Source organism: Xenopus laevis, chromosome 4L (genome assembly GCF_017654675.1).
Source record: "Xenopus laevis strain J_2021 chromosome 4L, Xenopus_laevis_v10.1, whole genome shotgun sequence".
NCBI classification, from domain to species: Eukaryota; Metazoa; Chordata; class Amphibia; order Anura; family Pipidae; genus Xenopus; species Xenopus laevis.
In genome coordinates, this window is record NC_054377.1 from 119435118 (window position 1) to 119453280 (window position 18163).

Sequence of the window (18163 nt, forward strand, 5' to 3'; positions counted from 1 at the left end):
CCTTGCTTGTGCCCACAGTCTCTCCTTCCCCGCTATGCACCGAAGCAATGAGCCCTCTTTTACCAGTCCCATCAGAATTTTTCCACCCTTCAACTGAAACAGATCGAGAGATTCCAAACACCAGAGAAATTACTCCTTCTCAAAAACTGCATTCTCCAGAATCGTGGGCCACACGGCGCTCCCCAGATATCAACTGCTCACTTCTTCGGCAGGTAAGGCAACATATATTCTAAGTGTATTAGCAGTTCTAACTTCCATTTAATTTTCTTCTACTTTCAAGAGAACCATCCTGTTTTGATGATGCAAACAGTTACAGTATAATCAGTTTTAGTCTTGTCCAACATTTCTATAGGTAAGGTGACTTCTGTGATAGTTAACCTCACTACCAGAACTGGATCATGCTGATGGATACTTTGGTTCCTGTCTTGGGCCCCATCAATGCTTGAGGATCTGACCAGTGGTAGCGTAGCCAATTATTGCAAGAGAAGAAGCAATGTCGAGGATATGGATGTTGACAGTGCAGGAGAAGACTGGGAATCACAACATTTATTTGGTCTTATTTTCCCCAATAGAACTCATCATCAGTAATCTTTTATTGGTGTAATATGTTAAAACAATCTGCAAACAAACAAGGTTGTCTTTGAGCCGGGGCAAATGTTTGTGTTACTAAATAGTTTCCAGTGGGGGAATTTGGTAAACGGTGGATTATTACATCTTGACTAACAGCTCATTCCTTCTGTATCTTTCTTTATCTCACCTACTTCAGTAGATTTTCAAGCTCTGGGTTAGTAGTCTGGTGCAAACTTTACCTTACAAATAGTTTTGGCTAAAATGGTCTTACTGTAGCACATTCTTTATGCCTTAGGGCAAAACTACTACAAAAACATATATCTTGTGTGTCACATTTGCACCTGATTCTTCTGATTTTACATTTTCACAAACCGGGTCTTCTACCTTCTTATGTTTATATTTTAGAGGGCCATATGTGGCCTACCAAGAAATTTGTATTGGCCCCAGGGTACCCAAGTCCCAAGATCTCTATACACCTCCTTGTATCACATAATTTATATATAACAATCCATTTGCCAAACATTTGAATGAATGGCCCATGACTCAGAAATGTAATGTCCTGTAAGTGATCATCGAGACCACTGATTTAATTAATTGTACAGTTTTGTAGAACACTAATACATTATGCCACTCTGTGTTCTATCATACTGCTTATTTCATTAAATGCAATTAGTAAGGAAAGGTATTCTATTTTTACACAGGCCACAGAAAGCAATTCATCTATGGAAAGTGGTAGTGCAACGTCGGAGGACAGCTTACAGACCACATTGGAAGATAGCCTAAATCTTAGTGACTCACCACAGTGCACATTGGACCTCCCAGATCTCCGTGCGACACCTGCATCACACCATACTCCATTACCTATAACATCTCTATCCATGATACAAAGGAGAAGTAACCGCCCTAGCTTTGCCCTTCAGAAAGTTCGACGTCACCAACGGAGCCATAGCAGTGGTGGTAGCACTAGTCCTGGATGTACTCTTCATGACTCCATGGACCCTTCTGATGAAGAAGGGGCAGGTGGAAGCCTGCGAGGTGCGAACGAGCCCTCTGAGACTTTTAGCAGCTTATCTCTGACCTCTCTCTTTTCCCCACCTCCGTCTTTAGCACCACCTGGTGGTACCATAAAGAAATGCAGCAGTGTCAATAGTCTTTCTGTTGCTCCTTCTAGGGTAAGAGGAGCTAAGCAATTTTACACGGTTGATCCACAGGGCTTCCTTTCAATGCCATCTTGGGTGATGGATTTTTACCAAACTTCTACTCCCTCAGAAAACCAAGAGAATAGTAGCAGTACCGAAAAATTACCAACTATGGAAAAGGGGTTACCACCCAGTAGTGTCTCAGGAAATGCGGATTTTGGCAATAAAAGCCGTCGAAACAGATGAGACTTTTTTCTGGGTGGGTGGCAGGATAAATCTTCTGGGGTATGATTTTCTAATTCTGCAACAGGGGATAATAAGCCTTATGGCTCTCAAACAGACCGTCAGGAAACGCTACATTACCTCACTGTGTGAGCCAGCCAAGCAATGCAACTGGGGATATAAGAGTTAAAGGCAGTTGAGCTCTTGTGCTCTGTGTGGGGAGGAACCGCTGTACTGTAACCAGCCTGTGAAACTATTTCATATAGTATATATATATAATTATAAATTATTTTATTTATATATTTTATTTTTACTCTTGCTTGGGACTTCCTCAAAGTTTGTATTATAAAAGATATCTTTATGAGGCAATACAAATATTTGTTGGAGAAGGAGCGTTATTGATCCTGATTTTGGTACTCTTAATTTACAGAGAATATCTTAACGTAATTACCTTTATTTTACACTTAGAAAAATGAAATAATTCACAGAACAGAACCTCACTTAGTAGCTGTTCTTCTTATAATAAGAAGAGATATAATGGGGTCATTTACAAACACACCCACAAGTGCTGGTGCTCCAAAATGGACCCAATTGAGCACTCATATTGGCACAAGGTCATTAAGGCACTTTTGTTTTCAAACCTGCTCCTGCAATGGTTCTGATGAATGGTGTGCAACTACACATACTGAAACTGGGCCAACATACTGGAAAATCTGGCCAACATCCTGGATCTGGAGGTAGCTCCAGGGTTCAGTAGAAATAGAAGGCACACATAATGAGAATGAAGCAGGTGCTTAACCTATATATTTAGCTATTACCACCTCAACATTTTAGGGGGTCTCCACCTCATCTTCATCAGGGTGAAGGGAGTTGGAGACCTCCAAAAAGTTGAGTTAGTAATGGCTGAATAAATGCACCTGAATTATTTTCACCAGGCCCAGACTGGCAATCTGTGGGTTCTGGCAAATGCCAGAGGGGCTGCTATAAGGTGCCATAGAAAATCAGTATTTAGTGGGCTGGTGGGGCCTGTTTGGGCCTCTGTGTGGGCTGATTGGGCCTCTGTGTGGGCTGATTGGGCCTCTGTGTACCTGAAATGCCAGGGCCTATTTTGACTCTCAGTCCAGCCCTGATTATCACTGCCCAGGGTCCATGGAAGTTTACAAAAGTTAATGTATATGACCATGATTTGCACCAATAGATGCACCAGATTTAAAGCCCAGGATATTGGATGTGGACACTGTTTTGACCACCCAGTCCAGAAGTGACCCAACCTCCACCAAACTCACATTTCACCCGATTTTCATTACAATACAAGCACATTTGCATCTGTTTTGGACACAACCCAGAGAACAGTTTCAATTAAGGCAAAGTCAAATCCAATTGATTGTCATCTAAGGAGGTATTATGGGAAACCACTGCATTATGGATAAAAAAAAACTAATTTTTCTACAATATTGCACTTTGTTTGCTGCATTTGTGCTCATAAATATGGAATTGCATTATTGTGTTTAGACGCAAGTACTTAAATTCTACATTGTGTCTGTTTTAGAGACTGCCGATGTGGGCGTGTTCTTTAATGACCCCTAAAATGTATCATTATCTAATGGTTTTAATTCTGACCGCAAGCAATGTTATGTTTTATGTTTGTGACATAAATCTAAGGTGTGTCATGGCACAACCCTTGGTTATTGTTGCACGTTACATGTTATGTGGGTGCCCCGAAAATGGAACTGACCTTATTCCACCATTTGTGTTTCGGACTGCAATGTATTAAAAGCAGACAATCAGTAGGTCTCTCTTCTAATAAAAGGGAAGGGGTTCATTTCATCTAAGGTAATTTGTTGTAGAGTTCTTCCAGCTGATTCTGCTGACATTCTGGTGATTCCAAATTTCTGTTTCAGACATCAACGCCATAAATTATCTACAGAGTAAATGTGATTGCTCAGTTGTGTTGTGTCTTTAAAATGTGCTGCAACTCATAGTCTACAACCCTATTTGCAACTACATTTGGTTTTTGTTTCTTTAATTAGCTTAAAGAGCTCTACAATATATATATATATATATACACTATACTCTTTTCAATTATATAATTTTGGTTGGATTTCAAAGGATTTCGTACATTTTCAGTGGATTTGGTGGGCACAGCAAAGGAAATATTGCACCGCAGAATTGGCATGTTCTATTTAAGACATTTTTGATTTCCAATAAAATGATTGTCAGCCATAGAAAGAGAAATTCCCGTAACCCACCCTTAGCCAGTATTTATAAAAGGAACAAGTGATGTTTCATTGTGTTTCATTGAAAGAAGACCACTGAACCTGTTGAAAGATCATGTCCGTGTGCCCAGTCTGTAACTCTCTGATCCAGTGCTCAGCGGTTCTTTAATAAAGGGCTTTGAACAAACTACTTTTCAGATGGTAAATAACTTTCAGCTAACCTTCTCCTCCTCCCTCTCCCTCGGCGCCGCGGAACACCAAGTCCCCTGCTGACGCTTCATAAAAGCAACAGCCACTGGGAAATGTAAACAACCCTTTCAGAACCTTTGTTTAAAAGGCAACTTCAAATGACAAGTTTGCTGTAAATAAAATGAAGGAGCAATTTCACCTAAACATCCCCTTATGACTTGTGGATTGCGGCCTCCATTATCATCACTAATTCAAACTGTGATGAACAGCTGAGGCTTTCAAATAAGATTAACCCCTTGGGTTCCAGAGAAGGTTTGATATGGTCAAGAAATGCCTTGAATACTCTTTGGTACATGTGGGGTTAAAGCAGAGCAACGTTTGGTTCAATTTATGCAGCAGCGACTCAGCAGCTGTAATAATTCTTTTTTCACCTATTGAAGACAACAAGTGTGCCGGATGTGTTACCACTACTGTCCAAAATCATTAGCAGCAGAAGCCAATTTTTATTTATTCCTTTTCTCCTATTGTTTATAAGCCATCAGTATGTGCGCATATCTGCTTCTACCCTCGGCACTGTTAGATTCAACATTGTTTTTTGGGTCTATATATTCCAAAAAACAGAAATACCTGGTAGCTTGAGAGCATTCCTGATCCCAGTAGCAAAGCAAGCCAACATTTCCTGGGTAGTACAAGACTACATAATACATGCCTACGACTAAGGGCGTTTTGTATCCTTTTGCCCATTTTTAAGTAAAGCCAATAAAGACTATATTTTAACTTCTTTTGAGTATGTGCAACCTCTCCGGTTACTAATTGTGAGCTTGGAGCTGCTATATTTTTGTTTTGTTCAAGACTACATAAGCACATGGCGCTGTCCTCTGGCTAGAAAGCCCTATGAACAGCATCTTGGGTCTTTATATGTTAAAGGATTATTAAGAAATGATCAGTGTATTGACTGATACCACCCCAGATACATCCAGTTGATGCTCCTTCATTCCTGCTAATGGATAGGTTAGAGATTGTGTACAGAGCCAGTAGGTGCCAGGACAAAATGAGCATTATCAGGTGCCATCAATTATTTAAACTTTGATAATGGGCTGGTAAAACAGCTTTAAAGAATCACATAAGGTGCCCCTAGGCCGGGACCACACTTTGCCCCCTATACCTCTTTCCCATCTCTCCCCTCCATATGCGTCTACACGCATTATCAAGTCTTATTTTTGGGTCCAGACCACGGGGATTGACAGGTGGGAGATTTAAAGAGCTAGCAAATATCCCGCATGTCCCCAGTGCTTCTGAACCCATTGCAATGTGGCTGGACGTCATGACACCCCTAAAATTCTTCTGCCCTAGTCACTGGCCTTTGTGGCCTTTCCACAAATCCAGTCCTGCTGGCAACTTACCTTATTGTTCTTCTGCTATACCTGCTAATGTACCTCCCAGAATTCCTTAGTTCTGCCGAAATGTCATCCCTAATTGTACTTGAAGAACATCTTTGACTTCCCTGAAATGTAATGTTGTATTTCAGGCACACCCACTGGAGAGAGTTAGAAATGACTAATAAGGAAAATGAACCACTTATTTCATAGTACATATAGTATATATATATTCATTTAATGGAGAGAACAGGCAATTGTTCAGAAGTTGATCTCCCATGGGACAATCCTGTTCCTTAAGACTGAACATATACCTACTCCCTGAGCTCTCGCTGAGCTGCAGGAAGGAAGGTTTCGCACTTCATAGATGTGGGTTGCCTTGGACAAACTGTTGGTTCTGCCAGTGGAATATATTTAGTAGATGGTGAGCACATATCCATACAGGCCGGAGGAGCGTTAGCAGTGCGGATTCATCCAGTTTTTAGGAATGTCTGCAACAATCACATGTAAGATTTAACAACAATGCTGAATATAAATCGTCATTACTTGATGGATTAAAGGCTGCTTTCCATTATCAGTGATGTTATGCTAGATACAGTACAACCCAGGCAATGCATTTTATGTGCAAAATGTTGTTTTTTTATTTCTTTAAAGATCCATAATTTGCCAAATAATGGGCCTTTATGTAACATTCTTTCTATTTTCCAGCAGTTTGATTCTAATTTGGGGCTTGTGTGATTATATTCGCTATGTGCTGTTGTTTCCTTGGCTAAAAAAAACACAGAAGTGCAGCAGTTTCTAAGGGTCAGACTGGATGTATAGACAATGGCTTCAAAATGAGATCAAATGAAAACCACAACCACTTCAAAGTTACTAATTTAGCTACTATTTAGCACTTTCAGTTAATTAAGCTGCCTTGGATCAAGAGAAAGACATAACCATTAGTCTTTACAGTTTATTATAGTTTTAAATTGTATTTGTCTAATACAAAAAAACATCCCTTTTGCTTTTTTCCTTGTATTCCATAAAATTGATATTGACTGAGATTAAAGGGTAAAAAATGATGTAGAGAGTAATTTCTGAGAAAATTTGCAATTGGTTATATTCGTTTTTATTATTTGAGTTATTTCGTTTTTTATTCAGCAGCTCTCAAGTTTATAATTTCAGCAATCTGGTTTCTAGGGTCCAAATTACCCTAAAATACCAGTCTCTTGATTTGAATAAGAGACTGGAATATGAATAGGAAAGACCTGCAAAGAAAGATGAGTAATAAAAAGCAACCACTCTTGGGGGCTGATTCATTAAGTGTCGAATATCGAGGGTTAATTAACCCTCGATATTCGACTAGGAATTGAAATCCTTCAACTTTGAATATCGAAGTCGAAGGATTTAGCGCAAATACTGCGATCGTACGATCAAAGGAATATTCCTTCGATCGAACGATTAAATCCTTCGATCAAAAAAAGTTAGGCAAGCCTATGGGGACCTTCCCCATAGGCTAACATTGACTTCAGTAGCTTTTAGATGGCGAACTAGGGGGTCGAAGTTTTTTTTAAAGAGACAGTACTTCGACTATCGAATGGTCGAACGATTTGTACTTCGAATCCTTCGATTCGAAGTCGTAGTCGAAGTAGCCCATTCGATGGTCGAAGTAGCCCAAAAAATACTTCGAAATTCAAAGTTTTTTTTACTTCGAATCCTTCACTCGAATTTAGTGAATGGGCCCCTTGGTGTATATATAATAAAAAGCAACAACAATACATTTGTAGCCTTACAAAAAACAATGTTTTTTTTTTAGATTCCAGGATATAAAACTGTCCTGGAAGGACACTAAAAATCAAGTGGGTGCTAATGAATAATCAATGTAGAAGAAAACAGAGCATAGCACTTATCAGGTTTTTAAGAAATGAAAAATATATATATATTTTTTTGTTGTTACTATGCCCCAAAATATGGTTATTTACAATAGGTTTGTACTGACAAAATAAACTGCTTTTAGAGCATCATATGTAGGTTTGGGCGAATTTTTTCGCCTTGTTTTGCCGCGGAAATGATGCCCATAGACTTGTATGGGGTCGTGCGAAAAAAAAAGAAAAAAAAGATGCGCGTCAAAAAAAATTTGACACCCATAGACTTTAATGGACGTCGGCAACATTTCGCCAGCAGCAAATTTTTGGCGAATCGAACCGGGTCAAATTCGCCCACCCCTAATCATATGTTCTCCAGCCCCAGCCATACTGTTCCTCTTCTGCACTCCAGCACTGGTTGCCCAATGCTCCATGGAACATGACAACTCATACGTCTTCAACCTGTATCGAGAATAAAGCAAGTGACATTCACTACAGATGGAGCAAACTTGGTTTCTTAATGGAAAATCTGGGGTGATCAATTGAAGTGGCTTGGAGAAGCATGGTGAATCATCAATCTAAATTCCTAGATAGAAGAATAGATAGAAGTTGCTCTCTCTACAATTTATCGGCCTACTGGCGAACAGAATGTACACATTTTGCCTAAAGCATGTATTGCTGTATAAGTTAAAAGAAAAGGTTATGAAATCATCATAGTATTTCTTGAAAAGGAACACAATCATCGTGCATCAAGCTTCTTTTTGTTTTTAGGATTCCATGATAAGAAGGTGGAGGGAGGCCTGGCCAGTTGTATGACATGGTGTCCTGAGCCCAGTGGCATGGCATTATTTTATTTAGGGTATGCTCAGTTACAGTTACCAGCATCTTCACAGAAGAAATTGTTCCCTAAAGCTGACCATAGACGTACAGATAATTCCTTATGTCCGACGAACGATCGGACGTTGTAAGCACAGTTTTGCAGGAACATTTAATTGCTCTTCCATTCTCTCAGCAGCAGTTCTCTCGTGCTTTATGGCTGAAATTCTAGCTATTTATAAAAGTGCACAGGTGTCCTGGATCCTCTGTCGACCAATCTATTCTTTACATCGTGCAGGTTTACAGTATAACGGAGTGGCTGAGATGAGAAAGCTTAATATGGTGACAAAAACGTCATCAGCATGTTTCAAATTTTAAGAAAGCAAGGTACAGCTATTAACCCCAAAGATAAGGAAATATGGAGGAATACTTTAAAAATGTTAATTATAGGATGTTGGTATATTTTACATTATAAGCTTATTCAAGCTCAAGCTATGCCAAGCAGGCCTGTATTTATAGACCGTCTACACTCTCTTCACACTGTCCTAGTGCTCTTTACCTCTGGAATTCCATCCCTGAGCTTTTCCATAAGGAACATTCACTCAACCTTTATAAAAAGAAACTCAGATTCTACATTTGGAGCGCTAGGACATTGACTAGTCTACTCCACTCCCAGTAGTTAAAGGGATCCTGTCATCAGAAAACATGTTTTTTTCAAAACGCATCAGGTAATAGTGCTACTCCAGCAGAATTCTGCACTGAAAGCCATTTCTCAAAAGAGCAAACAGATTTTTTTATATTCAATTTTTGAAATCTGACATGGGGCTAGACATTTTGTAAATTTCCCAGGTGCCCCTGGTCATGTGACTTGTGCCTGCACTTTAGGAGAGAAATGCTTTCTGGCAGGCTGCTGTTTTTCCTTCTCAATGTAACTGAATGTGTCTCAGTGGGACATGGGTTTTTACTAATGAGTGTTGTTCTTAGATCTACCAGGCAGCTGTTATCTTGTGTTAGGGAGCTGCTATCTGGTTACCTTCCCATTGTTCTTTTGTTTGGCTGCTGGGGGGGGAAGGGAGGGGGGTGATATCACTCCAACTTGCAGTAAAGAGTGATTGAAGTTTATCAGAGCACAAGTCACATGACTTGGGGCAGTTGGGAAATTGACAATATGTCTAGCCCCATGTCAGAATTCGAAATTGAATAAAAAAAAATCAGTTTGCTCTTTTGAGAAATGGATTTCAGTGCAGAATTCTGCTGGAGCAGCACTATTAACTGATTCATTTTGAAAAATTTTTTTTTCCCATGACAGTATCCCTTTAAGGGCCTATGTCTAAACCTTGTGTGGTTTCACCGTCGAATTTGTGCCTGTATGTTATCCACCCACTTAGATTGTAAGCTCTGTAGGGTAGGAACCTCCTTCCTACTGTGCCTCTTACCATATGGCCGTTACTATTTATACATTGTATTTTATCCTCCCTGTGTGTTATATTCTATACTGTAAAATTGTACAGTGATGCGTATCTTAGTAGTGTTATGTAAATAAAGTTATAAATACATATAAGCACCTGAAGGCCAGTGCATAGGATGTCAGCTTCAGGGGGGCCTCCCTTAGGTGCCTATATAGGGAAAATGTTTTAAATAATATTTTTCCCTAGTCTGTTAGGGAACACTTGCAGCTAAATTTAGAGGTGGTGCTTAGGGAATGGGCAATATTAGCCTGTTCCAGATCAGCACATGCACATACTAAATTCCACTTGCTAGCAGGGATCCCCAACCTTTACAACCCGTGAGCAACATTCAGAAGTAAAAGGAGTTGGGGAGCAACACAAGCATGAAAAATGTTCCTGGAGTACCAAATAAGGGCTGTGATTGGTCATTTAGTAGCCCCTATGTGGATTGTCAACCTACATTGAGGCTCTGTTTGGCAGTGCACCTGGTTTTAATGCAATAAAACTCACCTCCAAGCCTGGAATTCAAAAATAAGCACCTGCTTTGAGGCCCCTGGGAGCAACATCCAAGGGGTTGGAGAGCGAGCTACTGGTTGGGGATCACTGGGCTAGAGGAACAGTCGGATGTCCAGTGCCTATGGCAACACCAGGCCAAAATGCACCTGTGATGCCAAGTGTACCCATCATTCATTTTACATATACCTGCATATATATTTTTTTGTAATTTACATAATTGTTTTTTAGATTTCATGATACTAACACAGTGTTAGTAACACTTGTTCACCGCTAAATACCATCATTGTGTAAGAGGAGCGCCCCCTGCAGTCCGGATTTGGGTGGTGGCTGCAGAGAACGGTGAAAGCTTAATTCACTGATTAAAGAAGAGTCTCCTGACACTTCTCTGCTCAGTTCTGTCTCTCAGTGTGTTTTCATAAAATCTAAAAGAAAATAATAATAAAGTGTTCAGAAGAGCCATCTCAGCAGCTTTACATTAAGCTGGGGACATTATGGGAGGGAACGCGTCTCCTTTAGATACATTGATAATAAACCATGTTTCCTCTTTACATGAACCTGTTATTACAGGACTTGACTTCCCCACTACACAAGGGAAGACACTGTCACTGTTTTTACAATAGATAATCTAAAGAAAATATATATTTTTTTAATTCCTGGAAATTCTGTATCTTTCAAGTTCACAAAGATTCCCATTTTTCCGATTTTGTCTGTCTGCGTCGGATAAAGACTTGTGAACTCTATGAGTGGAGAATCCCTGTGTGTAACAGACATTGCATTTAGCCTGGTGTCAGAGGGCCTTGACCCACAAAATATTCCCCAGTGCCATTTTGCGGCCAAAGAGGTGGCCAATGATTTAAGCAGTGGTGGCGGCAGCCCGGAGAGGTTTCTCTGTGTATCTCTGCCCCTGTGTTCCGTCCCCCGCTGCTCAGAGCTAAAATAAAGACTGCATGCCCCAGGAAAGAGGTAGCCATGGAAACTAAAACCTTCTGTCATCTCTATGGTATTTTCTTTTTCTCTTTTTTTTTTTTAAGTATCTCTTTTAATTATTTACGAGATTTTGCTGAAAGGTAAGAGGCTGGGAGTAAGACATGGGAAGAAAGAGAAATATTGATGGAGAGTAAAGGGGGGACACTGATCGGGGAAGGGTTACAAATAGGGATAAAAATAAATGTAAAGATAGAGCAACAATGAACAGCAGAGCTATATAATTGTGTTAGGGAAAATGCGGAATGATTCATATTAACGAGCAGCGCAGCATAAAGCGACTTTACCATCATCCAATGAGTCATTCAAGGGACAACCTCTTCTCCTTTGATGTGTATCCATAATAATACAGTATATTACATTCACAGCCATTTATACAGTCATATGAAAAAGTTTGTGAACCCCTCTCAGCCTGCATAATAATTTACTCTCCCCTTCCCGTGACCGCAGGATCTGCATTCTCTAAAATTTCGCCATTGGGTGCCAGTGCTGAGAGGTGAGGGCACAGACCCGCCAACCAGTGCCCAATTCTGCATTTCATAAGACCTACTACCCATTACCCCAGGGCACTCAGTGCTGATCCGAAAAGTAAAAAGTCCACAATAACCCCCTAATCATCACCTTGGCTCACTATCTACCTTCACCCACCCCCTCACATGGAACCCCAAACTAGGGGAAAGCAGTCAGAATAGGTACATGCCCACCCCTACAACATCACCCCTAGTGGTACCCAACCCAATGCAGGACTCTACTTCCCAGTCAGTTAGAGGGTATGAGACTATATCATGTAAATATTTTTCCTTTTCTCTCTTCAGTCTCTTGTGACGGCTCAGTAATACAGAGTCACAGCCCTATGGTGTCAACACTGCGGCAGGGTCTAAATACAAACTTAGAACAACCTCATAAATCCACTCAGGCTGCTCCCTGTCAAACACGTGGCCTTCATGACACCATGCATCCATAAATAATCCAAGCAAAATATTGCCAGTTATTCAAGCAAAAGACAAGAAAAATCATGGTGCCCACTTGCTGTTATTTTATCTTTTTGTTTGATTAAAAGAATAACGACTGAATAAAAAAAAGGAACAGTACAGTACAACAGACAAGTTTCTTTTCTATCCTACTGAAACCGTAAGTGAATTCATTTTAACTGAAATGTTTATCTGCTCATAAATAATCTGATAAAAAAATTAAAATATACTTTGTACAGTGTACAAATAAAAGACACAGAGGCCCTCAAACTGGAAAAAAAGTAAATATATTAGGCTAACAAACTGGGGTTTATTATCAAACGTTGTCAAAACTTTATCTGGATTTCACAATTTTATTGTTTCAGCACTCAAAATACAGGTACGGGACCTGTTATCCAGAATGCTCAGGACCTGGGTTTTTCCGGATAAGGGATCTTTCTGTAATTTGGATCCCTGTATCTTAAGTCTGCTAAAAGACCACTGGCCCTCTGATTTAACCCCTCCTCTGAACTTGCTTCCCAACAGCTTCACTACCAATGTTCCTGTCCTGCACCCACAATCCCCCTGGTTTCTTATCTGCTCCATTCCTGGCACAGTCCCCCTTCTCCCCACATACAATATGCATTGGATTCTCAACACTCCATATAAAAAATGATACTCAACTGCACAAAGAAGCTGAATACATTCACATGACTAGAGACAGGTTTTATAAATGTGTTAATTCATTAAAAACTTTTATTGACAGTGAGAAAATTTTGATAAATGGCAAAAATATCAAAAGTATTTTCAGAATTCCTCACTTCAAAACAGTTATAACATTTATACTCTAATTTCTTTCTGTGAGTATGTACCTTGTCGCTCCACATCAGGGTTGTATTTGATATTTAATACTGGAATCAATGACATTAAAGGGAGCTGTAGATAATACAGGTATGGGACCTGTTATCCAGTATGCTCAGGACCTGGTGTTTTCCAGATAATTGATCTTTCTGTAATTTGGATCTTTATACCTTAAGTCTACTAGAAAATCATGTAAACATTAAGGGGCCGATTCACTAACTTCGAGTGAAGGATTCGAGGTAAAAAAACTTCGAATTTCAAAGTGTTTTTTGGGCTACTTCAACCATCGAATGGGCTACTACGACCTTCGACTACGACTTCGAATCGACTACTATTCTAACTAAAAATCGTTCGACTATTCGACCATTCGATAGTCGAAGTACTGTCTCTTTAAGAAAAAACTTCGACCCCCTAGTTCGCCATCTAAAAGCTACCGAACTCAATGTTAGCCTATGGGGAAGGTCCCCATAGGCTTGGCTAACTTTTTTTGATCGAAGGATATTCCTTCGATCGTTGGATTAAAATCCTTCGAATCGTTCGATTCGAAGGATTTTATCGTTCGAATCGAAGGATTTTATCGTTCGATTCGAAGGATTTTATCGTTTGATCGAAGGAATAATCCTTTGATCGTTCGATCGCACTATTTGCGCTAAAATCCTTTGAGGATTTTAATTCCCAGTCGAATTAACCCTCGATAATCGACCCTTTGTGAATCGGCCCCTAAATAACCCCAAATAGGCTGGTTTTGCTTCCATAAGGATTCATTGTATCTTAGTTTGGATCAAATACAAGGTACTGTTTTTTATTACAGAGAAAAAGGAAATCATTTTTAAAAATGTGGATTATTTGGACAAAATGTGGTCTATGGGAGATGGCCTTCTCGTAATAGAACAAGAAACGACAGAATCTACAACTTAAGTAAGCTGCTATGTGTTAGTTTAGGGTACAACACCTACCGTGTACCCTAAACCTTTTCCATCTAAGCTGTCTTTATATACAGTACATGTATAATTAGAATGGTTTAAAGTAATTCAGCTAGTATTGTATCAGGCTGGCTTGCCATTACCATCCTTTCCATCTGTAATTAGACTCCTATTGTGTTATACTTACCTTAGAACAGTGATCCCCAACCAGTAGTTTGCGAGCAACATGTTGTTCTCCAGCCCCTTGGATGTTGCTCCCAGTGGCCTCAAAGCAGATTTTTGAAATCCTAGCTTGGAGGCAAGTTTTAGTTACATAAAAACCAGGTGTACCGCCAAACAGAGCCTAAATGTAGGTTGACAATCCACATAGGGGCTACTAAATGGCCAATCACAGCCCTTATTTGGCACCCCAGGAACATTTTTCGTGCTTGTGTTGCTCCCCAACTCCTTTTACTTCTAATGTTGCTCACGGCTTCTAAAGGTTGGGGATTCCTGCCTAAGAAAAACATAACATTGCAGGATTGTGGTGTGACTTTATAAAACAAGGGGACATTTATAATTATAAACAGAAAAAGGAGAGAGTTGCACTCATGGGGCTCCTATAGAATATGCAGAAAGAAAATAAATTTCAACATTTGAATCCCTTGTTAGGCTCTTCATCATGAGCACCAAGAATTACCCCAATGAACCCCAGTGCATCTGCTTATTTGCAAAATTGTAAGGTAAAAGCATCGCTATCATAGCAACTTGGTTAAAATAAAAAAAAAAACACAAATACAACACACCCTCCTGCATCTACTACTGATAAATGTTTTATTGGGCATTAGTGAATGCAACATTTCTTACTAAAAAGGTAACCTTTCCCACCCCAAGACATCCTGGATCTTCTGGTTCCAAATAAGGCAGGGTACAAAGTATTTCCCCAGCCCATGACCTTTACACACAGTAGCTAGATAAGATCAGGACTCAAACACCAGAGACAGGGACATTCGACTTTAAACTTTTTGGAAAAACAGTAAAAAATAAGTAATTGAAAAAAGTCTTTATTTCTGGGGAACAACCTGAAAACAACTGAAAAAAGTGTTTGGAAGGTGAACAACCCCTTTAACAAAGTCATATTTTCCACCATATTTGGTTAATACTTATGATACTAATACTAATGATGGGATTTTTGAGGGTATTTACAGTAGATGTTAAAAGAAAGGTTCAACATAGAACTTATGATTTAATCTTTCAGAAAGTGAAAGTTCCTTCCTATTCAACTCAGGTTAAAAGTTTTTTTTCATTTTACCTACAGGTAAAGGCTTCTAACGAGCTCTCTGTGCCATGAAAAGATATTGGAGAACATTCAGCAATAAGTTGCTACTGCTGAGAGGGTCACAATGACTTTTACAAGCAAACCTCGAGGCTGTGTACTGACATCCATTTGCCTGTAACCTTAGCTCTTATTGCAGGCGGATTTATCACTAATTAGCTAAGAAAATTAGCACAAGCCCTGCTTAGTAGATACTCTTGTGCTGTCACCTGACTGGCACCCACTATTTATCAAGCAGCCGGAGTTGTTCTGACAGGTATTACTGCCGTTAGAACAATTTTGAAGGCAATGTGCTTTTAGAAGATCTCCTGGAATAATAAATGACCTGCAAATGTTTAAGTAAAGCTAAGTAATGCCATTGCCCTTTGTAGGTGCTTCATAAATCATCCAAATCATGTTTATTCTGTGCCCAACTGCCCCTCATATGGCAGGGATAATTCCCCACTATTAAAAATGATAAAGGATATTAGAAGTCATTTTGAATGGTAAAGGAAGTTCCTTGGTGCCTTTTAATTTTATTATTAATGACAGTAGGAGCTATAATATGTTGCATGCATGATCAGTTAGAACATAATGTAGGACACATTTATAATGAGCACTCACTGTTCCACAATGAACGTGCTTGGTGTAGTTTATATTGCATTCCCATGGAGGCTGAGTTTAAATATATATTAGCGTCCCTGGCCCTGTAGTTATTTGAGGGCAGGAATCTAGGGAGAGGGGTTAGAGTCTTACTTACTTACTTAAATGAATATTAAATTGTCTTATGTTAGATTACCTCCCATCTTCCCATGCCTCTGCAATGCTAACTAATTACAGCTACACAGAGAGTAATGGTCTCAAGAAGTGAGCTTGCAAACCTTGGTGGATAGGGTTCATAAGACAGGGTGTAGCTAAGGTGAATTCAAAGCAGATTCAGATAGAACACAAAGACTTTAAGGGGTTGTTTACCTTGAAATTAAATTAAGAGACAATTTGCAATTGGTTTATCATTTTTTATTATTTGTGGTTTTTGAGTTTTTTTTAGCTAAATTAGGAATTTAGCTTTTTATTCAGCAGCTCTCCAGTTTGCAATTTCAGCAATCTGGTTACTAGGGTCTACTTTATAATATAAACCATGCATTGATAGGGATGTAGCGAACTGCCGTTTATGTGTTCGCGAACGCCGTTCGCGAACACCGGCAAAAAATGCGAACAGTTCGCGAACTTCGAACATCCGAAAATCGTTCGATTCGAACGATCGAAGGATTTTAATCGTTCGATCGAAGGATTTTCGTTCGAATCGAACAATCGAAGCCATTCGATCGAATGATTTCATTCAATCCAATGGCTTCGATCGTTCGATTCGAACGAAAATCCTTCGATTTTAGCGATCGAATGGTCAAACGATTTTGACACGAACGCCTATTGGCGAACGTCGCGCGACGTTCGCGAACATTCGGCGGACGCGAACAGTCGAAGTTCGCGCAAACTAGTTCGCCGGCGAACAGTTCGCTACATCCCTATGCATTGATATGAATAATAGACTGGAATATGAATAGGAGAGGCCTGAATAGAAAGATGAGTAATACAAAGTACCAATAGCAATACATTTGCAGCCTTACAGAGTCTTTGTTTTTCAGATGGGGTCAGTGAACCCCATTTGAAAACTAAAAAGAGTCAGCAGCAGAAGGCAAATTATTAAAAAAACTATAGAAAAAAATGAAGGACAATTAAAAAATTGCTTAGAATTAGCCATTCTACACACTTAAAGGTAACTTAAAGGTGAGACACCCCTTTAAATAAATAGATCCTTCTCCACAGTATAAATGGGTAATGCTACATTGCTTCAAAAAAGAGTAGAGTTGATACATAGAGAATAGAAACTGGTGGTTACTACATACTGTACATAATGTAGGTATCTGGATGAAGTAAGGAGCGATCCCTACACCAAATGCCCCTGATACAAAAGAAAGATGGAAAAAGGAAAGTGCATGAGTAATGAGACATGCAAGTGAATGAAGCTTGGAAGAACTAGTGAAAACACTTTAGACAGATGAAAAAATGAAATGGGCAAAGGTAATAAAAGGTGTAACCTTTGCTAATGAATTAATCATCTACAGCACCCAATTAGAAGGCTGCGTTAACTGGTCATCTGCTATGGGCAACATTGTCTTATATTACATACACGTATATAAGAGACTGAAAGAGTGATCTATTGTCTAGAGTTGCTACAACATTCTACGCGACAATGTATTTTCTGCCAGATTGTCACCCATCAGCATAGTGAAATCAGCTGTTTAAATGTTCCACTTAACACTTTAAATATATGTGTGCCCTCTTCAATTTAATGTGCTCAACTTTCAGGAGACCCTGTTCACCATGTTCTTCATTGTTCACCGGCAACAGTCGCTTCAGTTCAACATTAATATTATTACCATGCTTTAACACAGCCCTGTAGGCTCCCCAAAGCAAATGACTAGAATAATCTCATTCATTTTAGCATAGTAGTTACTATGGAAGCATCTCTCCATTGCCACAAATGAATGAGTGATTTTTTTTTCGATCTATTGTTGAATACATATACTGTGCAGGGCACATTCCACAGGGATCCCCAACTTTTTTTAAGTGGGTCACATTCATATGTAGAAAGAGTTGGAGAGGAACACAAGCAAAATGTTCTTGGTGTACCAAGTATGGGCTGTGATTGGCCCAATGAGGACTGTCTGTCTACATGAGACTCTGTTTGGCAGTACACATGGTACCAAAACTTGTCTCCAAGCCAGGAATTCAAAAAGAAGCACCTACTTTA

The 18163-nt window shown here is 39.5% G+C and overlaps 1 protein-coding gene across 2 annotated transcripts in view; it reads left to right on the top strand.

Annotated features, from left to right (window-relative positions):
- cacna1i.L (calcium channel, voltage-dependent, T type, alpha 1I subunit L homeolog) overlaps positions 1-2960 on the top strand; it is a 177907-nt gene extending 174947 nt beyond the window's left edge. For both annotated transcript variants that reach the window (XM_041590722.1, XM_018258841.2), the window contains 2 exons: positions 19-212; positions 1272-2960. In XM_041590722.1, the coding sequence (XP_041446656.1) occupies positions 19-212; positions 1272-1955 (878 nt within the window). In that variant the 3' untranslated portion in view covers positions 1956-2960. The remainder of the gene's footprint in view (positions 1-18; positions 213-1271) is intronic.
- The last annotated feature ends 15203 nt before the right edge of the window (positions 2961-18163 follow it).